Raw genomic sequence first — 19,182 nt, 5'->3', positions numbered from 1 at the left:
AAGCAAATGACAGATATTGCTGTGCAAAAGAATATATTGCACAAATAATTTTGGCCCATGACAATATTAAAAAGGTATATATTTATACAATTTGTTTAGATTTTAACCCTTGAAATCATCAAAAGAGAAGCGCTGGAAAAGTTCTGTGAAGCTGTAAAGTACTTTAGGGCCTGGACTGCTGTGAAGCATAAATATTTAATTAGAGGCCAATATCTTTAATTCATTTACTCCAAAAAGACACGAGACAAAGCAGGCTTTTTGGTATCCAAGATTTACAAAATGTTTCATATTGGGAATAATTTTTTTTTTAAATTAAGAATACTCAATTCTTTTTTTCCAATTAAGGGGCAATTTAGCGTGGCCAATTCACCTACACTGCACAACGTTTTGGATTGTGGGTGTGAGACCCAAGCAAACTCCTCACGGACAGTGACCCAGGGCTGGGATCGAACCCTTGGTCCTCGGCGCTGTGAGGCAGCAATGCCAACCACTGCACCACCATGCTGTATGACCATATTGGGAACAATTAAGTACCAGGTCTGATTTTATTTTGTTATTATCTTAGACTTTCTTTAATTTTCCCAGCTCCAAGTTTCCCCAGGGCACGAATCACACATTGGTTGAAAGAGTGAGGAACTGAAGTGTTATCAAACCTCTGCCAATGGCATGCTGGAGTCAATTTTAATTTTGCTAAAAGCTGACTTTAGGTGCGGGCAGACATGGCAGACAGGGAAATAGGATTGAAATCAGTTCCACTTGATAGTCACTCAGTTTTACGCCCAACTCCATCATATCTGGAGCAAGTGATGGAAGAAGTTTCCATCTGAAATAAGGAGGAATTTCATGATTATATTCAAATGAGGCCAAAATGCTGTAAAAGAATACTGACAGCAGTTTCCAATGAACACTTCCCCAGAGCAGGCCTGGTTCTTTTGGCTGCCGTGGAAGACAACAGTAAGTTCAGCAGGGTTGTGATATTGAGTGATTCACAGGGAATGAGGGAACAGAATGAGGTAGCCAAAAGAATGAAAGGTGGATGAGGATCACCTTCCTCGTAAAGACTGTCCATGGCTTTGAGTTGTGGGGCCCAGAACTCGTGAGTTCTTACCTGAAAGGAAGGATATTAAGTCAAGACAAAGAAATCTAAAAGGGGGTTGGTGTAAAATCCTGTACTGGATTAACTGTTAAAAGTGGAGTGGAAGCTTCATTTGAATGTGTCATTTATAAAACTTGGACTGGATTTTGGAATGAAAATCACCAAGGGAAAGCATCATCATGAGAGAAGAATTTAGGGCAGCATGGTGGCGCAGTGGGTAGCACTGCAGTCTCACGCCGTCGAGGTCCCAGGTTCGATCCCGGCTCTGGGTCACTGTCCATGAGGAGTTTGCACATTCTCCCCGTGCTTGTGTGAGTTTCTCCCCCACAACACAAAGATGTGCAAGGTCGGTGGATTGGACACTCTAAAACTGCCCCTTAATTGGATAAAACGAATTGGGTACTCTAAAAAAAATGTTTTTAATTGAGAGAAGAATTTAAAGCGTGTTTTTGGGAGTGGAGTTTTGAAACTCTCATGTGATAATCATCTGGGGGCATTCTGAGGAGAAAACAACAGATACTAACTTGGGTTCAAAGTGGAGTGTGTAATTGACCAGTCATCTTGTGTGCTCAGAATCATAGAATTTACAGTGCAGAAGGATGCCAGTCGGCCCATCGAGTCTGCACCAGCTCTTGGAAAGAGCACCCTACTTAAGCCCACTCCTCCACCCTATCCCTGTAACCCAGTAACCCCACCTAACCTTTTTGGACACTAAGGGCAATTTATCATGGCCAATCCACCTAACCTGCATATCCTTGGACACTGGGAGGAAACCGGAGCGCCTGGAGGAAACCCACACAGAAACGGGTAGAATGTGATGACTCCGCACAGACAGTGATCCAAAGGGGGGAAATTTACCTGGGACCCTGGAGCTGTGAAGTAACTGCTAACCACTATGCTACCGTGCTTAAAATTGACTTTTTTGTGTTAATGAGAACATTGTAATTTAAGATGTACTTTGTAATCCATGTTTAAATTAGCGTGCATTTGTTAAGTTAAGGGGTGGAGTAAAGGAGTATTGTATAATAATTAAACTTTTCATTTTGGTTAAACCTAATTAGCGGTCCTATAACTGTTCCTTCACATTTTATTTTTAAAAATAAAAGTTACGTTCTTTTGAACCAGGGTTCCATTCTGGAATCCTCTGGTCCAGTTATAACATCAACTGGGATCGTAACAGTCGTGAAAAGTAAGGCCAGGTCTGAGTAGGTATAACATCAAAGAGAGAGAGAAAAGAAAATCGCTGTGTAGTCATTACGAAATGCTAAAATCATGGTTGAAGATGGGTTCCCCCTTAGGGCTGCCCTGTGAAGCATCTTGGGTCGTTTTACTATGTTAAATGCGACATATAAATGCAAGTTTTTGTCCTAAAAAAATAAAATTCCCTAACTATTTAGGAACCATAAAACTAAGCTGCATGAACAGCAGTTTCAGATAAATTATAAGCTGGTTCGATGTGATTCACATATAGGGCGGGACGACCGACCACTCTGCCACGTGGTTTTCGGCGGAGGATGCGATCTGCCAGCGGGATCTACCAGTCCTGCCAATGTTAATGGGATTTCTCATTGACTACATCCCGCTGGGAAACCCGTGCGACAGCATGGGACCGGAATCTCCCGTCGGCATGAACAGCTGGTAAAGCCCACCCATACTTCTGATTCAAGTAATCTTGACTTTTATCATATATATAGTGACTAATATAATCAAACAATTTAGATTAAACTCCTCTGGTGTTTGCATATTAAAGGGAAATCTTTTCCAGAAATTGAGTGACTGCTAAATTTTCAGAAGAGGAAGAGTAAATATTCCACTGGAATTTTATGACAACTCAGAGCTTCTCCGTTGTTGCAAAATTGGTGGAAAAAGCTAAGAATTAGAAATCCCACCCCTGTACATATTCATGGAGACAGGAATGGGCCTGGGCTGGCATTTGCACATGTGCATTTAGAGGAGGCAGCTGCCCATATAAATCGTGTATAACATTGGTGACAACAGTTGTGTGAAGCACGACTTGAGCAGGTTAGACCTGATAGGAACAGGTCTGAACTTTATGAAGCTCTTTGGAGAAGTGAAGTACCCTTTTGGATCGATAGCATGCCTCTTTGTGGAAGGTCAATCCCTTGGAAGTGTTAAAAGTAGACAGGAACTCACATAAAAATGCAAAAAACGCAATGACTGTCAAGCTCATTGGAACTGTCAAAAGTGTCAAAATGGACCATCAAAGGCAACTGAAGCTGTCAAGGCATTTATAACACTTGCCCTTTAAATCTTTGAAAATATGTCTGGACTGTTTTAAAAATAATTGATTGGTAAGCCTGAGGGATACCATTACTCGATTAGTACTGCATGACTGATTTTATAACTTTCCATTGTCACAGTAGGCAGTCTTGCATTTCATAGTTCAATTGACAACTCCAAGTGGTTATAGACTGAAGTGGCACTATGAAATCTTTTAGAAAGGACTAATCACTTGAATGAAATGTTTGCTTTTATAAGGATTTAGTTGAAGGAATATAAATGTAGTGAATTGTTTTTTTATGAATGCGAGTGTGTTTTTAAAATAAAGTCAGCAAAGGTACTTAGAACTTCATTTTATTAAATTCCAGCATGAGGTCTGTCATAGTGGATATTGGGTGAGTTGGCATGAAATTTGATGAAATTTTCCTTGCACAGAAAAGGTGGTACAGAGCTCAGCATGGATGCTTTCAGCACAATTCCAAGCATTGCTCCAGAACTAGCTGCACCACGAGCCACAATGTTCCAATACAGTTACAACCCTGGCACGTAACCAACAATGTGGAAAATTGCCCAGCTATGCCCTGTCCACAAAAAAAAAGTACAAATCCAATCAGGCCAATTAATGCCCCATCAGTCTACTCTCAGTTATCAACAAAGTGATGGCAGGTATCATCAACAGTACTATTAAGCAGCAATAACCTACTCATTATACTCAATTTGGGTTCCACCAGGACCACTCAGTGATACTGAGAAACTGACTGCCTTTGACACCCAGGCAGCATTTGATCGAGTGTGGCGTTAAGGAATCCTAGTAAAATCAAATTGGGGGAAAACTCTCCAGTAGCTGGGGTCACACCTAGTACATAGGAAGATAGTTGTGTTTGTTGAAAGCCAATCATCTCAATCTCAGCACATCATTCAGTAGTTCCTCAGGATAGTGTCCTAAGGCCAAACCATCTTCGGCTACTTGATCAATGACCTTCCCTCCATCATAAGGTGAAAAGTGGGGATGTTCACCGATGAGTGCATAGTGTTCAATCCTATTCATAACTCTTTGGGTAATGAATTAGTCAGTGCCCACATGCAGCAAATCCTGGACAACATTCAGGCTTGGGCTGATAAGTGGCAAGGATAATTTGCATCTCAAAAGGTGTCAGGAAATGACCATCTCCACCAGTAGAGAATCGAACCATCTCCCCTTGACATTCAATAGGATTACCATGGCTAAATCCCCCACCATCAACATTCTGGGGAGGGGTTACCATTGATCAGAAGCTAAACAGGAACAGTTATATTAACATGGTGGCTAGTAGAGCAGGTCAGAAGCTGAAGAGGGATGTGTTTGGTAATGCAGCAAGTGGTACTGACTGGAACTTGCCCCCCATGAGGGTGGTGGAAGCAAAGATGTTAAATAATTTGAAAATGAAATTAGATGGGCACTTAAGGAAAAGAAACTTGCAAGGCTACGAGAATAAAGTGGGTAATTGGGACTGATTGGATTGCTCTAAGGAGAGCTGGCATGGACTGGACAGGCAGAACAGTCTTCTTCTATCCTATTGTGACTCCATAACTCTGAGTAACTTACTACCTGACTCTCCAAAGTCTGTTCACTATCTATAAGGTGCAACTAAGGTGTGGGATGGAATACTCTGCACTTATCAGGATGAGTGCAGCTATAACAAACACTTGAGAAGCTCAACACCATCCAGGACAAAAGAAACACTTAATTGGCACCCCCATCCACTACCTTAAACTTTCACTTCAGCAACCAACGCACAGCGGCAGCCATGTGTACTATACAAGATGCATCGATTCAACTCCCCACAGCTCCTACGACAGCACCTTCCAAACTAGAGACTTCTACTGCCTCGATGCACAATTACAGCAGGTGCATGGTAACATCACTTCCCACAGGTTCCCTCCAAGTCCTACTTCATACTGACTTCACTGTTGTGGGGTCAAAGCCCTTGAACTCTTAACTTAAAAGTACTGTATAAAATGAAAACACAAAGATTGCAACAGTTCAAGAAGGTGGTTCACCACCACCTTCTCAAGAGCAATGAGGGATAGTCAATAAATGCTGATCTTGCCAGCAAGGTCACATCCCATGAATGAATAAAACGGCTTATATTGCCAAAACCTAGAAGATGATCATCAGTTTGCTCTCTCGACTAGGACAGGTACCTATTATGAACAGGACAGTGAAAAAATAGAAAATAATTACCTTTTAAATGGAAAGAATCAATAACTTTTAAAATTATCCTCCGTCTGAAGTTAAAATACCATTCCAGGTTCCATTGGCTAATTTCACAGACATCAAGACAGAAATCGGGTCATTGTATGTTTAGGTTGAAAACATATGTAAACCACAAAGTTGAAACTTACCATAACTGGAAAGATGATTGCAGCAGCTGTTGATTTCAAAACCCACAGCAGAACCAGACACAAGACCTGAAGTAATGTGAAAAGGTGGATACGGCGCAATGGAACATGACGCAAGTAGATTAAGTCAGGCTGGTGCTTAGCAGGGGTAAACAACAACTTCAACCTGTCCATGAACTATCAAAAAAAGAGAGATGCAGACAGTTTTGTTATTATTGCCGTGCCTTTTTCCCTCATCTCATTCATTCAAGTTTATTTGTTGTTACTTTTTTTTTGTTGCACTGTCAGCATTGTACTTGTTATCTCTTACAATCTTGTTCTTGCATTATTCTACCAGCTTTGGACCCAACTTTATTTCAAAATTCATACATTTCAATTGTCACTTACCAATGAAACTTTTACTCTGCTTTGTCAACACAACTTAGGTTGTTATGAATGAATGTTTTTATCTTTAATATTGAAACCTCTCTTCATCAAGGCAACAGAATTCCTTCCTCAATCAGTGTTCTTGATAATGTCAGTCAATCATGTAGAGTCCTCTCAAATATAAAAATATATCTCATGAAATACATCTGACAATATTACATTAACAGTGGCCCAGGTGTTCTGTGGGACAGTAACTCTGTAACTGATCCGGGATTACTTCTTCAGTTCACCTCCACTGCTAGCTCTGTTGAAGTCTATGGGATATCACCTGAATTAAATGCTGGTGACAGGAATCACGTCACTACAGTGGACCTTGGGTGCTTGCCTTCTGACAAAAGGATTCTGTAAAATATGGCCTCAATGTCCACCTTGAAAGCGAGTTCAATAATCCTAATGTTTTCCTGAAAAATGGCACGCTAAAAGGAAGCGCGCTAAGCAAAAATAATTTTGTCCGAAGAAAACATGCAATACGGGTAGGTTTTGTTCCAACCCCAGAGCATTGCCCACAGCCTTCCTCCCTGCTTATTGCAACTGCGCCAGACACAGCAAGTACTATCTCAAACAACCTAAAACAGGAGATCCTGGTAAATGCATTTTTAAAACAGAGAACTGGCTGAGCCAACAAAACAAAAGGTTTGGATCTGCAATTTTACCTCCCCATCCAAAATAAAGACGAGTCTGACAGCAATGTCAAGAGATAAACTGAAACCAGAATATGCCACACATTAAGAGCTGCGTCCCAACCTAGTGAAATGTGCCTGTAGCCTCCCTGCCTCCCCTAAACTACAGGTTTTGAGTGAAGCAGCAGCGGGGTTACCTTTGCAGTGTCTCCTGAAGCGGCCACAGCTGCTGCTGGAGAAATCCAGAAACAACTCCAGCTTCCACTGCAGAGGGGAAAACAAAAACAGCAGCTTCACTTTCAGCTAAGCTCTTTGATTGCAAATTGGAAACTGCAAGGTTTACTCAATGTGTCCCAACATAATCTACAGTGCACTGTATTTTACACAATTTCAAGTGATTATGAAAGCTGGGCAGTAAAAGGAATTATGTAAGGTGGATGAGCTTTGAAAGTGAAAGGTGTGCTTCTGAATGCCAAAACTTGCCAAATGCACGAAACCGGAAATTGAGGCTTTGGCCAGCGGTGCTATTTGAGGATGTTTTCTTAGATTAAAGGCGCTCTAAAACAAAATGGATGATCGGAAAGCACTGTAAATGCGTCATATCTGTACGCTGCCCCATTATATCACATGTACCATTTCCAAAATACACTCTGGCAAACCCGAAAGAGTCCTCCTATAGCACCTTCCAAAATCACAACTTCTATCACCTAGAAGGACAAGGGTAGCAGATGCGTGGCAACACATGACCCTCTAAAGTTAAACCTAAGTGTGCTGGAAGTGCCAAGGATTGCTAGCAAGGTCAACATTTATTAACCATCCCTCATTGCTCTTGAGAAGGTGGTGGTGAACCACATTCTTGAACTGCTACATTCTTTGTGTTTTCATTTTAGTACAGTGCTTTTAAGTTAGGAGTTCAAGGGCTTTGACCTCACAACAGTGAAGTCAGGATGAAATATGACTTGGAGGGAACCTGCGGGAAGTGATGTTCCCATGCACCTGCTGTAAATACTGCCATATAAATACTGTGGCGACAAGAGCATATCAGAGGCTGGGAATCTATGGGAATAACTCACCACCTGATTTGCCAAAACCTGTCCACCATCATAAAATCATAGAATTTACAGTGCAGGAGGCCATTCGGCCCATCGAGTCTGCACCGGCTCTTGGAAAGAGCACCCTACCCAAGGTCATCACCTCCACCCTATCCCCATAACCCAGTAACCCCACCCAACACTAAGGGCATCCACAAGACACAAGTCAGGAGAATGATGGAACAGTCTCCACTTATCTGATTTGGTGCAGTTCCAACAGCACTCTCGAAGCTCAACACCATCCAACACAAAGCAGCCCACTTGGTTGGCACCCCAACCACCATATTATATATTCACTCCCTTCACCACTGATGGATAGTAGCAGCAGCGTGTACAATCTACAAAGGGTCCTCCCACAGCACCTTCCAAACTCGTGACTACCACCTAGAAGGACAAGGGTAAGCAGATGCATGGGAACATGGCTACCTAAAAGTTTCCCTACAAGTCACACACCATCCTAACTTGAACTATGTCGCTATTGTTTCACTGCTGCTGAGCAATTCAAGGCGGTGGCTTCCCACCACCTTCTCAAGGGTGATTAGGGATGGGCAACAAATGCTAGCCCAGCCAGCAATGCTCATAACCCGTGAAAGAATAAAATCGATTTGAGAAGAAACATGCAAGCCTTGTCAGTGACTTCGTCTTTGCATACTTCAAGTAGGGCACTCAATTCTCTGTGTCAGATCTGGCAACCTCTCTGAAGTGTCATCACTCGTCATGTGTTGCACGCACCCACTGAGCTGATCATGTGATGCCATCATTGTATTGTTTTGACAGGGCATCAACATGAGCTGAGGTTATGGGAGAGATTTCCAGCAACACTAAACTAGCCAAAAGAGCTGTTATTTGGCCTTAAAGCTGCATTTCAGATTTTAACTAATGTCATGATAGCGAGATATTAGGAACTTGGGTCCAGAAATGGGGTCCAAGATGTAGCAGGGCATTTAGGGTTAAACAGACTGAATACAAAAATACTGTTAGCCCAGACTCAAATGTTTACGCCCACACCTTGCTGAGTCACATGGTACCATTCAGAATTAAACTGATTAGGAATGCCTACTTGAGATCCATTGTCATTTGGGGAAACCTTGTTTTAAAGCCGTTATAGAGCCTGATTACCTTCCATTTGTTTGTCAATGGAAGGCTAGGTGGCATATGGATGGCATAGCTCTGGTCTTTTGTGCACACGGGAGTGGTCAATCAAGCACACATTACAGTTGAGTTCCAGTCTGGACATCCCAGAGGAGGATCTTTGTTTGAAGGACTGGGCAAGGCTTAAAAGGGCGAGAGAGAGAATTTTTGGAACGGACAGAGAAGGATCTGAGCAGCCATGAAACAGGTTATGAAATTTGTTCCAGAGAGAAGGATGTAAGCAGCTATCGAAGAGGTCATGAAAAAAATAGGGCATTGGAAAAAGGTTCTGAATGAATGTCCCGAACAGAAGGAAGATTGTTTCCGAAATGAAAGTGTTCATAGGATTTACAGTGCAGAAGGAGGCCATTCGGCCCATCGAGTCTGCACTGGCCCTCGGAAAGAGCACCTTACTTAAGACCACGCCTCCACCCTATCCCCGTAACCCGAACCTAACCTTTTGGACACTAAGTGGAAATTTATCATGGCCAATCCGCCTAACTTGCACATTTTTGGACTGTGGGAGGAAACCGGAGCACCCGGAGGAAACCCATGCAGACATGGGGAGAGAGTGCATACTCCATACAGACAGTCACCCAAGGCTGGAATTGAGCCCGGGACTCTGGAGCTGTGAGGCAGCAGTGCCAACCACTGTGCCACCATGCCGCCCTTTGCCTTTGCCTATATGTGTAAATGGAATGAGAGCTATCTTTTCATGAAAAGTGTTATATGATGGGAATTTGTGTTAAAGTTAAGAAACTGCATGTAATCTGTTAGTGTCAGTTTGAAGTTTAAAATTTTAAATATTGTTTTCTTTTCTTTTAATAAAGTTTGTTTATAAAATAACCAAGCCCTATTTCTTATATTATCACTCCTGGAACAAATTGATCTTTCTGCACGGTCTTTAAACTTAAAAATGTTGCATGTCTGGTTCAATCTCTTTGCCATTGTTGAGGGCCGACCAGGCGTCCATAACACTGAAAAATGACAGGGCACAGAACTGTCTAGTTGTGTAATCTGGAAGTGGAAGGCAGTCCCTGTCTGGACGAGAGGACCACCTGGCAAGAATGAGTAAATTTAGAGAAGCGTGATTAGATGTGACAGAGCATGTCAATACAGTCACACAATGGTCAAATCATGGAAGCAAGTAAAGAAACAATATTTTAGCTTCTGCAAGTTTGCCAAGGTAAGTGTGCAAATAGTGTACAATATCTTAATTAGTTGCCTTGCCAAGATTCTGTGTTGTTCATCACTATAAACTTGGCCCATTGGAGAATGCAGGAAGGCTTGCCAATTGCTGATCTTTTTAAACATAATACATGGCATGCTTTGATTGGGGTGCTTCTGAAGAAACTTCAAGGAGGCAGATAGGCAGGCATTCAGATCTCATAGTGAGGAGAGTGGGCCTGCTTGTGCTGCATTTTTCATGAGGACTGGGCACATGAGGGTGAACAATTATGTACTGATGGCAAAGGGCTATTAATGAACGGTATGGGCAATTAGGCCTTGTCTGTTGACTGTCAGGGTCTTAGCCGCTTCTTCAGCAGGTAATTCATCTCCTCCATTACTGGTCTCATCGTCTGCTTCAGCTTCGAGCAGCCTTTTCTTTTTCTGGCTCCTCCTCCATGAAAAGGCCGATTTGCAGAGTACAGCAGGCAGCTATGACATTACAGACCTTGACTATTGGTTGAAGCAACAAAATGAAACATTTCCAGATGCTGAAAGTGTAGTCCTCCAGAACCTTGGTGAATATCTGGTGACATTATATTGCCCCTGCACTCTTCTCCTTCTGTACTGCATTGTTGCTATGAGGCATAAAAGCAAAAGAGTGCAGATGCTGGAAATCTGAAATAAAAACAGAAAATGCTGGAATAACTCAGCAGATCTAGCAGCATCTGTGAGTGAGAAACAGAGTTAACAGGCGTGATTCAACCAAAACATTTCTAAGTGTCATTCTGGGTGAGTTTCCCGCTGGCTTTTTCGGTGAGATCCAGGGGCGAGATTCTCCAACCCCCCGCCGGGTCGGAGAATCGCCGGGGCTGGCGTGAATCCCGCCCCTGCCAGTTGCCGAAGTCTCGAGCACCGGATATTCGGCGGGGGCGGGAATTGCGCCGCGCTGGTTGGCGGGCCCACCCGCGCGATTCTCCAGCCCGGATGGGCCGAAGTCCCGCCCTAAAATGCCTGTCCCGCCGGCATTGATTAAACCACCTACCTTACCGGCGGGACAAGGCGGCGCGGGCAGTCTCCAGGGTCCTGAGGGGGGCGCGGGGCGATCCGGCCCTGGGGGGTGCCCCCACGGTGGCCTGGCCTGCGATCGGGGCCCACCGATCTGCGGGCGGGCCTGTGCCGTGGGGGCACTCTTTTCCTTCCGCCTTCGCCACGGTCTCCACCATGGCGGAGGCGGAAGAGACTCCCTCCAATGCGCATGCGCGGGAATACCGCCAGCGGCCGCTAACGCTCCCGCGCATGCGCCGCCCGGAGATGTCATTTCCGTGCCAGCTGGCGGGGCAACAAAGGCCGTTTCCGCCAGCTGGCGGGGCAGAAATTCGTCCGGCGCCGACCTAGCTCCTTACGGTTGGGGCTCGGCCCCCAAAGATGCGGAGCATTCCGCACCTTTGGGGCGGCGCGATGCCCGACTGATTTGCGCCATTTTGGGCGCCAGTCGGCGGACATCGCGCCATTTCCGGAGAATTTCGCCCCAGATCTGGATTCACCAGAGGAGGGTTGAATGCTACAAAGAGGCCTAAAAGTGAGGCAAGAATAAAAATACATTTTAAAAATAGAATGAGGGGGTTGTAGGGGTGGCAATCACAAAACCTCAAATGGAGGAAAGAGAAAGGAAATGAAGTGTAGAAGATGCCCGACCCAGAAGATTGCACAGTAGAAATACTTTGTTTAGTGCAAAACATATTACCACTCTGATAAATGGGGAAAAAATGAAGGGCGGAAAACTCTTAAAACATTTCTAAGTTCACTTGTGGCAGGTTTTCCGCGTTGTGTTTCCCACCGCTATTCAATGACACCTAGTCATTTTTTTGGGACCTGGGGAGTTTCTCATTGGTTTAGCCCATACTTAGGGTGCGATTCTCCGGCCTCATTACGCTCTCGCTCAAGTGAAAGGAGGCCGGTGAATAGCGGGAGGGTGCAAAAACGAGAACCGTGCCAGGCACCAAACAGTTTGCGATGCAACCGCCCCGCTCCCGTAGGCGAAATCGGGATCTCACCGAGCGGGAGGAGGGGGCGCCGGGTGCCAACCTGGACACATCCCACGGAGTGGCGATGGTGGACACCAGCTCCCATGCTTAGGGTCTCCAAGGTGAGGTCGCGTCTCACAGTTAGCACACAGGACAGGTTGGCACGACTGTGCATGTGGGCAGCGACAAGTGAGCCGGGGCCACCGGCCTCAGAGCCCCCAGAGGATGCCCGGCAGAGGCATCAAAGGCCACGGGACATGGTAATTAGCTGGCTGTCTCCACTTCTGATGTACATCCTAAGGACACACCTAGACGTAGTGGTGGAGCTGGGAGGGCCAGGCGCATCGAGGGTAACTGAGGGCACCGGGGGAGGTGATGTGTGGGGAAGGGGAGGGGAAAGAGCAGCACCATCGAGAGGGCCAAGAATTGTAAAACACAGTAAACACTTTTGTGCACAACTAATTTGATGGCTCTGTCTCTTTCTTTCGCAACACGGCTGACCTCCGAACCCTTGACACATCTCTCCAGGCATTCGCCCTCCCCAACCCCTCCCTGTGGCACTCACCCACCCTCCGGCTGTCAATCTATCCCTGGAGCTGTGTCCCATCCTGGGTGTTCGTATGAGGGATGCTGCGTGTGTGGTGTTGCCTCCCTCAGTGTTCAAGCACAGTGTCTATACATCAAGGTGTGGTTGGGATAAGGGTGTTCCTGGAGCGAAGTAGGGATGGGGGGGGGCTGGCGCTGCCCAACCTCTGTGGGTACTACTGGGCCGCCTATGCGGCGATGGTGCGCAAGTGGATGATGGAGGGGGAGGGTGCGGCATGGAAGAGGCTGGAGACGGCGTCGTGTGAGGGTACGAGTCTGGAGGCGCTGGCAACGGCGCTGCTGCCGCTCCCTCCAATGAGGTATACCACAAGCCCGGTGGTGGCGGCTACCCTCAAAGTTTGGGGCAGTGGAGGCGGCACAGGGGGGAAGTGGGGGCCTCGGTGTGGACCCCGATACGGTGGAACCACCGGTTTGTCCCATGGAGAATAGATGGAGGGTTTTCGGCGTGGCACAGGGCAGGGATAAGAAGCTTGGGGGACCTGTTTGTGGGTGGGAAGTTCGTGAGCCTGGGTGAGCTGGAGGAGAAGTACGGGCTCCCTCCGGGAAACACCTTTAGGTATCTACAGGTAAGGCCGTTTGCCAGGCGGCAAGTGGTGGAATTCCCGCTGCTGCCGCCACGCACGGTATAGGACAGGGTGCTCTCGGGGGGGTGGGTTGGAGAGGGGAAGATCTCAGCAGCATACCAGGTGATACAGGAGGAGGAGGAGGCCTCGGTGGAGGAGCTGGAAGGTAAGTGGGAGGAGGAATTGGGGGAGGAGATCGAGGAGGGGACGTGGGCAGATGCCCTTGGAAGGGTGAACTCTTCCTCTTCGTGCGCGAGGCTCAGCCTCATACAGTTTAAGATGCTGCACAGGGCACACATGACCGGGACAAGGATGAGCTGGTTTTTTGGGGGTGAGGACAGGTGTGTTAGGTGCTCGGGGAGCCCAGCAAACCACACCCATATGTTCTGGGCATGCCCAGCGCTGGAGAAATTTTGGAAGGGCGTAGCGAGGACAGTGTCGAGGGTGGTAGGATCCAGGGTCAAACCAGGCTGGGGGCTCGCAATATTTGGGGTTGCAGGGGAGCTGAAAGAGGAAGGGGGGGTGGGGGAGGCACTGGGGTGGGGCAACCAGGGGGCAACCGCTCACAGCACCACCATGCCAACCCCTGGATTGTGTGTACAGTTCCTGGGGCAATTCTTGTCCCTGCCCGTCTGCCCCACTGACCACCCATAACCCCACCAACTGCCGAGGCCTCTGGCCTTGCGGCCGAAAAAGTGCAGGAGGCGAAAGAGGCCGGTATTCTGGCCTTTGGATCCCTGGTAGCCCGGCGAAGGATTCTTCTTCAGTGGAATGATGCAAGGCCCCCAAGCGTGGAATCCTGGGTCAACGATATGGCGGAGTTTATTAAATTGGAGAGGGTGAAATTTGCCTTAAGGGGATCGGTGCAAGGGTTCTTCAGGCGGTGGCAACCGTTCTTGGACTTCCTGGCAGAACGGTAGACAATGGTCAGCAGCAGCAGCAACCTGGGGGGGTGGGGGGGGGGGGGGGAATCCCCCTGGGTTGTGTGAAGTGCTCACTTACCCACCATTGCCAATTCCCTATTAGCGATTGCCTTCAGCCGCAAGGCCAGAGGCCTCGGCAGTTGGTGGGGTTATGGGTGGTCAGTGGGGCAGACGGGCAGGGACAAGAATTGCCCCAGGAACTGTACACACAATCCAGGGGTTGGCATGGTGGTGCTGCGAGCGGTTGCCCCCTGGTTGCCCCACCCCAGTGCCTCCCCCCCCTCCTTCGTCCCATGGCGGCCCACCCCTGCGGAGGGTCCTCCAACCTCAGCCGATGGGCCGCCACCCTCTACCGAGCACTGGGGTGGCAAGTCGAGCACCCCCGGGCTCTTTGTCTGTGAAAAAAGATGGCTACTCACCTCCTTGGCTCCTCACAGAAGCCCTTCCGGCAGGTTCATGTTTTTCAAAAGGAGTATTGATCGGCGCCAGCGTGATCACTTGCTGGGGAGGCCGCTGAATGACAGAAGACCTTTGGATATGGGGTGGCTCTCGTTAATTGTACAGAAATAGGGTTTACGTGATGATTATTGGTTTCTCACCACGAGAACTACGGCAAGATCCCGATTTTGCCTACGGGAGCAGGTCGGTTGCATCGCAAAATGTTTGGCACCTGGCTCGGTTTTCGTTTTCTGTCTTTTCCACTATTCACCGGCCTTGTTTCGATTGAGCGAGAGTGTATCGAGGCCTGAGAAGTGCACCCATCGGGTTTGCTAAGTTTCTGCCAAATGTTAGCTCAGATTCACTCAGTCTACACACCCAGTGCAGTATTCAATAGAGGTTATGGGGAGGTCTCACCTGCCAATGGGAGAACCAGTGAGGGCCCTGCGTTGCCTTTTTTAGGGAAGGCCCAATGAATCGCACTTAACTGGCCAGTGGTGTGCCTGCCCCGGAATCTAGGGCCCCGGGGGGTAGAAGTTCCGTTAGTCGAGAGCTACCAGCCAATCAGAGGTCAGCTGCTCGATTGAATGGCAGCGCCACTGGGAGGTGGTGGATGCTGCCGGTAGGGCTGCCACTCGAGGCCTTGGAACATCGCTGGATCCTTAGGCCATAAGTGAGTGATTTGGTGGAGGGAGTCTAGGCAGAAAGGGCAAGAAGGTAGTGTCTCTCAGCAGCCCCTTTTCCAAATGCTGAATCCCCCGATCAGGCAGCAAGTGCCTTGGTCCTCACCCACTAATTTCATCCCCACTTTCTGGAATTTTGTAAAAGAAGATGATTTTTAAAAACTGAAAAGGAACAATAAGGTGAGATGATCTCGAACTTGGAAGTAGAGTGATTGTGAAGTGTATATTCATAGGAATTGTTCCACTTAAAAAAAAAAGCTTTGGTCCAGCATTTGGTTTATAATGCAGTGGTTAAAAGTATACAGTCCTGTTTTGGGTTAGGCTGTTACCAGTCTACCATTTCTAGAAATAAGTGGGAGGTCTCTGGCCTAGTTACTTTCTGGTCTGAGCTGTAACAGAAATTACACATCTATACTAAACTGACAGTCTAAGAAGACTGATGTTTTAAGTAGATTTGAGATTTCGGTAATGCTGCTCAAATGCAAACACTAAAATTGGGAGGATTAGCAATTTTCACTTTCCTGCCTCAATTAATATGGAAACGCACAAAAGAGGATTAGACATTGGCTGCTCGTGTGGGTGTACATCAGGAAACATCATGTTTGGCAGAGGCGCTGTGCAAGTATCTCAGAATAGAACAGTGAACAAATATTACTTCCTCCATTGTTCCTTCCGTTTGAGAAGAAATAGGCTAGGTTTTCCTCGCACTGGTGGATTAGCAGTAGATGAGGAATACCACTGCATACATACATACCCATGCCTGGTATCTGCGATCAACCAAATGCAATTTACTCCTGGCACCAACTTTTCCCTTCGGAGGTGGGATTCGGTGTCAGGTTCAATTCCAGGATGAGAACCCGTCTCCATCGCCTGTCAACCGGGAAGTGGAATTTTCCCAGGGTCGGGTTCTTAATAGGCCTGGAGACGGGTCTGCCATCAAATTTGGCAGGTCCAAGGTGGGAACGGAGGGGGTGGGCAATTCCAAAGTGGTTCCGCCTCAGCGGCCACCTTTGTTGAAAAAGTCAAAATAATTTGAAATTGATGGTAAAGCATCAAAGTTGCTGAGAAGGGGTTGGCTGCAGTTTGGACTGTGCGCACTGACCTTCAAAGTCTCCCTCCTTGCTGCCCAATATATGAATGCTCCTCTGAAAGATGGCCCAGTATAACAGAACCTTTATGAAATCATCATACCATTGCAGGTTTCTTGGAGCTTTTACTAAGCTGCCTCAGAGCTCCCTCACAAGTATACTGACGGCCCAACCATTCCTGCTCCGAGCTCCTCCGTGTAACTGCGCGCCAGAGGGCATAGTCTCAGAATAAAGGGGTGCCAATTTTAGATTGAGATGAGGAGGTATTTCCTTGTTCAGAGGATTTTGAATATTTGGAACTCTTTGCCACGGACAGCAGTGAGGGCAGGGGGCGAGACTCTCCGACCCCCCGCCGGATCGGAGAATCGCCGGGGGCGGGCGTGAATCCCGCCCCCGCCGGTTGCCGAATTCTCCGGCACCGGATATTCGGCGGGGGCGGGAATCGCGGCGCGCCGGTTGGCGGGCCCCCTCCCGCGATTCTCCGGCCCGGATGGCCCGAAGTCTCGCCGCTAAAATGCCTGTCCCGCCAGCGTAGATTAAACCACCTACCATACCGACGGGACACGGGGGCGCGGGCGGGCTCCGGGGTCCTTGGGGGGCGCGGGGCGATCTGGCCCCGGGGGGTGCCCCCACGGTGGCCTGGCCCGCGATCGGGGCCCACCGATCCGCGGGCGGGCCTGTGCCGTGGGGGCACTCTTTCCGTTCCGCCTTTGCCACGGTCTCCACCATGGCGGAGGCGGAAGAGACTCCCTCCACTGCGCATGCACGGGAATGCCGTCAGCGGCCGCTAACGCTCCCGCGCATGCGCCGCCCGGAGATGTCATTTCCGCGCCAGCTGGCGGTGCACCAAAGGCCTTTTCCGCCAGCTGGCGGGGCGGAAATTCATCCGGCGCGGGCCTAGCCCCTTAAGGTTGGGGCTCAGCTCCCCAAGATGCGGAGTATTCCGCACCTTTGGGGCGGCACGATGCCCGACTGATTTGTGCCATTTTGGGCGCCAGTCGGCGGACATCGCGCCGATACCGGAGAATTTCGCCCAGGATCCTTGGGCAGAATTCTCCCACAAAACGACTAAGGGCGTGAAGTAAAGCAGAGTCCAAGCAATTCTAATAAAGTTTCAAGCACGTTTTCTGCCTGCTGACTCAACCAGGTCGCTGTTTATGGCCCCATTCACTGAGCATGGTGGCAGAGGGCTCCTAATTCCTAGTCGCCTTCCAGAAAATAGCGTGGTGTCCAAAGTTGGGCCTTTTACTGGGCCTTCAACGAGCTTGTTTGAAGGTTTAATAGTTGTGGGTCCAGATTGCTGCACGTGTCCTTTTCCACCTGCACAAAATGGAGGAGGGCGGAAATGCAGGCAGGAATTCCAGCTCTACCACTCAGTGGCCAATCTGTTTGCTGTCCAGTTTGGAAAATGTCAGCCCTGGACTTTGAATTATACACACAGGATGGGTTTGATATAATAACATGGTTCATGATAATGTTACCACAGCTGGGAGGAAATTTCAGCATCAGGACATCTTTAAAAAGGCTTCATCCAGTTATAAAGGGTCATCCATTTCCCAGCAACTGATACTTAAGATTCTGGATGGTTATCACAGATTGCCAGAAAGGGCGTTGAGCTTATAAGTGCTTTGAAAATAGCATATTAAGTAGTTTGTTCAGAAGCAACCATTTAAATATGATGCAAAACCTAAATAAAGATGAAAAGCAAATGACTCGTGCCAGGCAAGAATGATAGGATCACCAACCCCAACACAAAATCCAGCCCAATTAATGCTGGGAAAGGAGTCATCTGGGCCAGTTATGTAATGAATCATGATCAGTCCATACAGAAATTTATTTTTCTGTACTACAGTTGCTTGTTTAGCCAGTTCCTTCTCTTTTATCAGTGTGTCAGTAACTGGTATTCTAGTTTGGACTAATCAAATGCACTTTAATTTCTGACGCCCAATATCCCAAGTCACTAAAGCATACATTCAGAGAGCCAGTTTGAAGTTTATATTGCAAGGTCCTGAGAAGGTGTACCCAAAGAGGAAACTCAAGGGGAAAAAAATATAAATCTCTATTTTAATTTCAGGCAAACTGTTTGGAAAAGCTCCTGGGCATTTCTGGTTTCTCGCTGTAGATTAAAAGCTCCATGTACTACCACTTCCAATATCCGCTTTTCCTCCTATCGCCTCTTACCTCTTCTATAGCTCTAGATGCACAGATCACACCACTATTTTCTCCATCTTTGAAAAAGTAGCTAACCACAAATCCCACTGAATGGTACCTCCCTTTTTCTCACACGTTCTATCCCTTGATTAGTTTTAGCCATTCACGGGATGTGGACATCACAAGTGAGCACAGTAAGAAGTCTTACAACACCAGGTTAAAGTCCAACAAGTTTGTTTGGAATCACTAGCTTTCGGAGCACAGCTCCTTCCTCAGGTGAGTCAGTGGGGGAATGGAGGGTCCTGGAGAGACTGTGTCGGCACGGTCAGCGGGTCAATGGCAGAGGGAGCCACCTCTGTTTGTCAGTCTAACACCCTCTCCCAATGCATTACAGATATTGAACGTTATGGCAGGAATGTTGGACACTGAGATTTCCCTCGTGGTGCTGGTGCTATGCGATGCGGCCAGACGCCGTAGAAGGCGGCGACAGCAGCGTCTGTGGATGTTCGAGGCAGCAGTACATGTGCCGGATCCTGTCCTACACCTTGA

General features: G+C 47.5%; 1 protein-coding gene across 1 annotated transcript in view; it reads right to left on the bottom strand.

Moving 5' to 3' along the window:
* LOC140426952 (electrogenic sodium bicarbonate cotransporter 1-like) overlaps positions 1-19,182 on the bottom strand; it is a 147,976-nt gene that overhangs the window by 17,883 nt on the left and 110,911 nt on the right. Inside the window, exon 19 of the mRNA XM_072512257.1 lies at positions 5,723-5,896. Coding sequence (XP_072368358.1) covers positions 5,723-5,896 — 174 coding nt within the window. The remainder of the gene's footprint in view (positions 1-5,722; positions 5,897-19,182) is intronic.

Source organism: Scyliorhinus torazame, chromosome 7 (assembly GCF_047496885.1).
Source record: "Scyliorhinus torazame isolate Kashiwa2021f chromosome 7, sScyTor2.1, whole genome shotgun sequence".
In the NCBI taxonomy this organism is placed as follows: Eukaryota; Metazoa; Chordata; class Chondrichthyes; order Carcharhiniformes; family Scyliorhinidae; genus Scyliorhinus; species Scyliorhinus torazame.
Note: the sequence above shows the minus strand (reverse complement) of the source record. Positions and strands in the feature narration are given on the sequence as shown.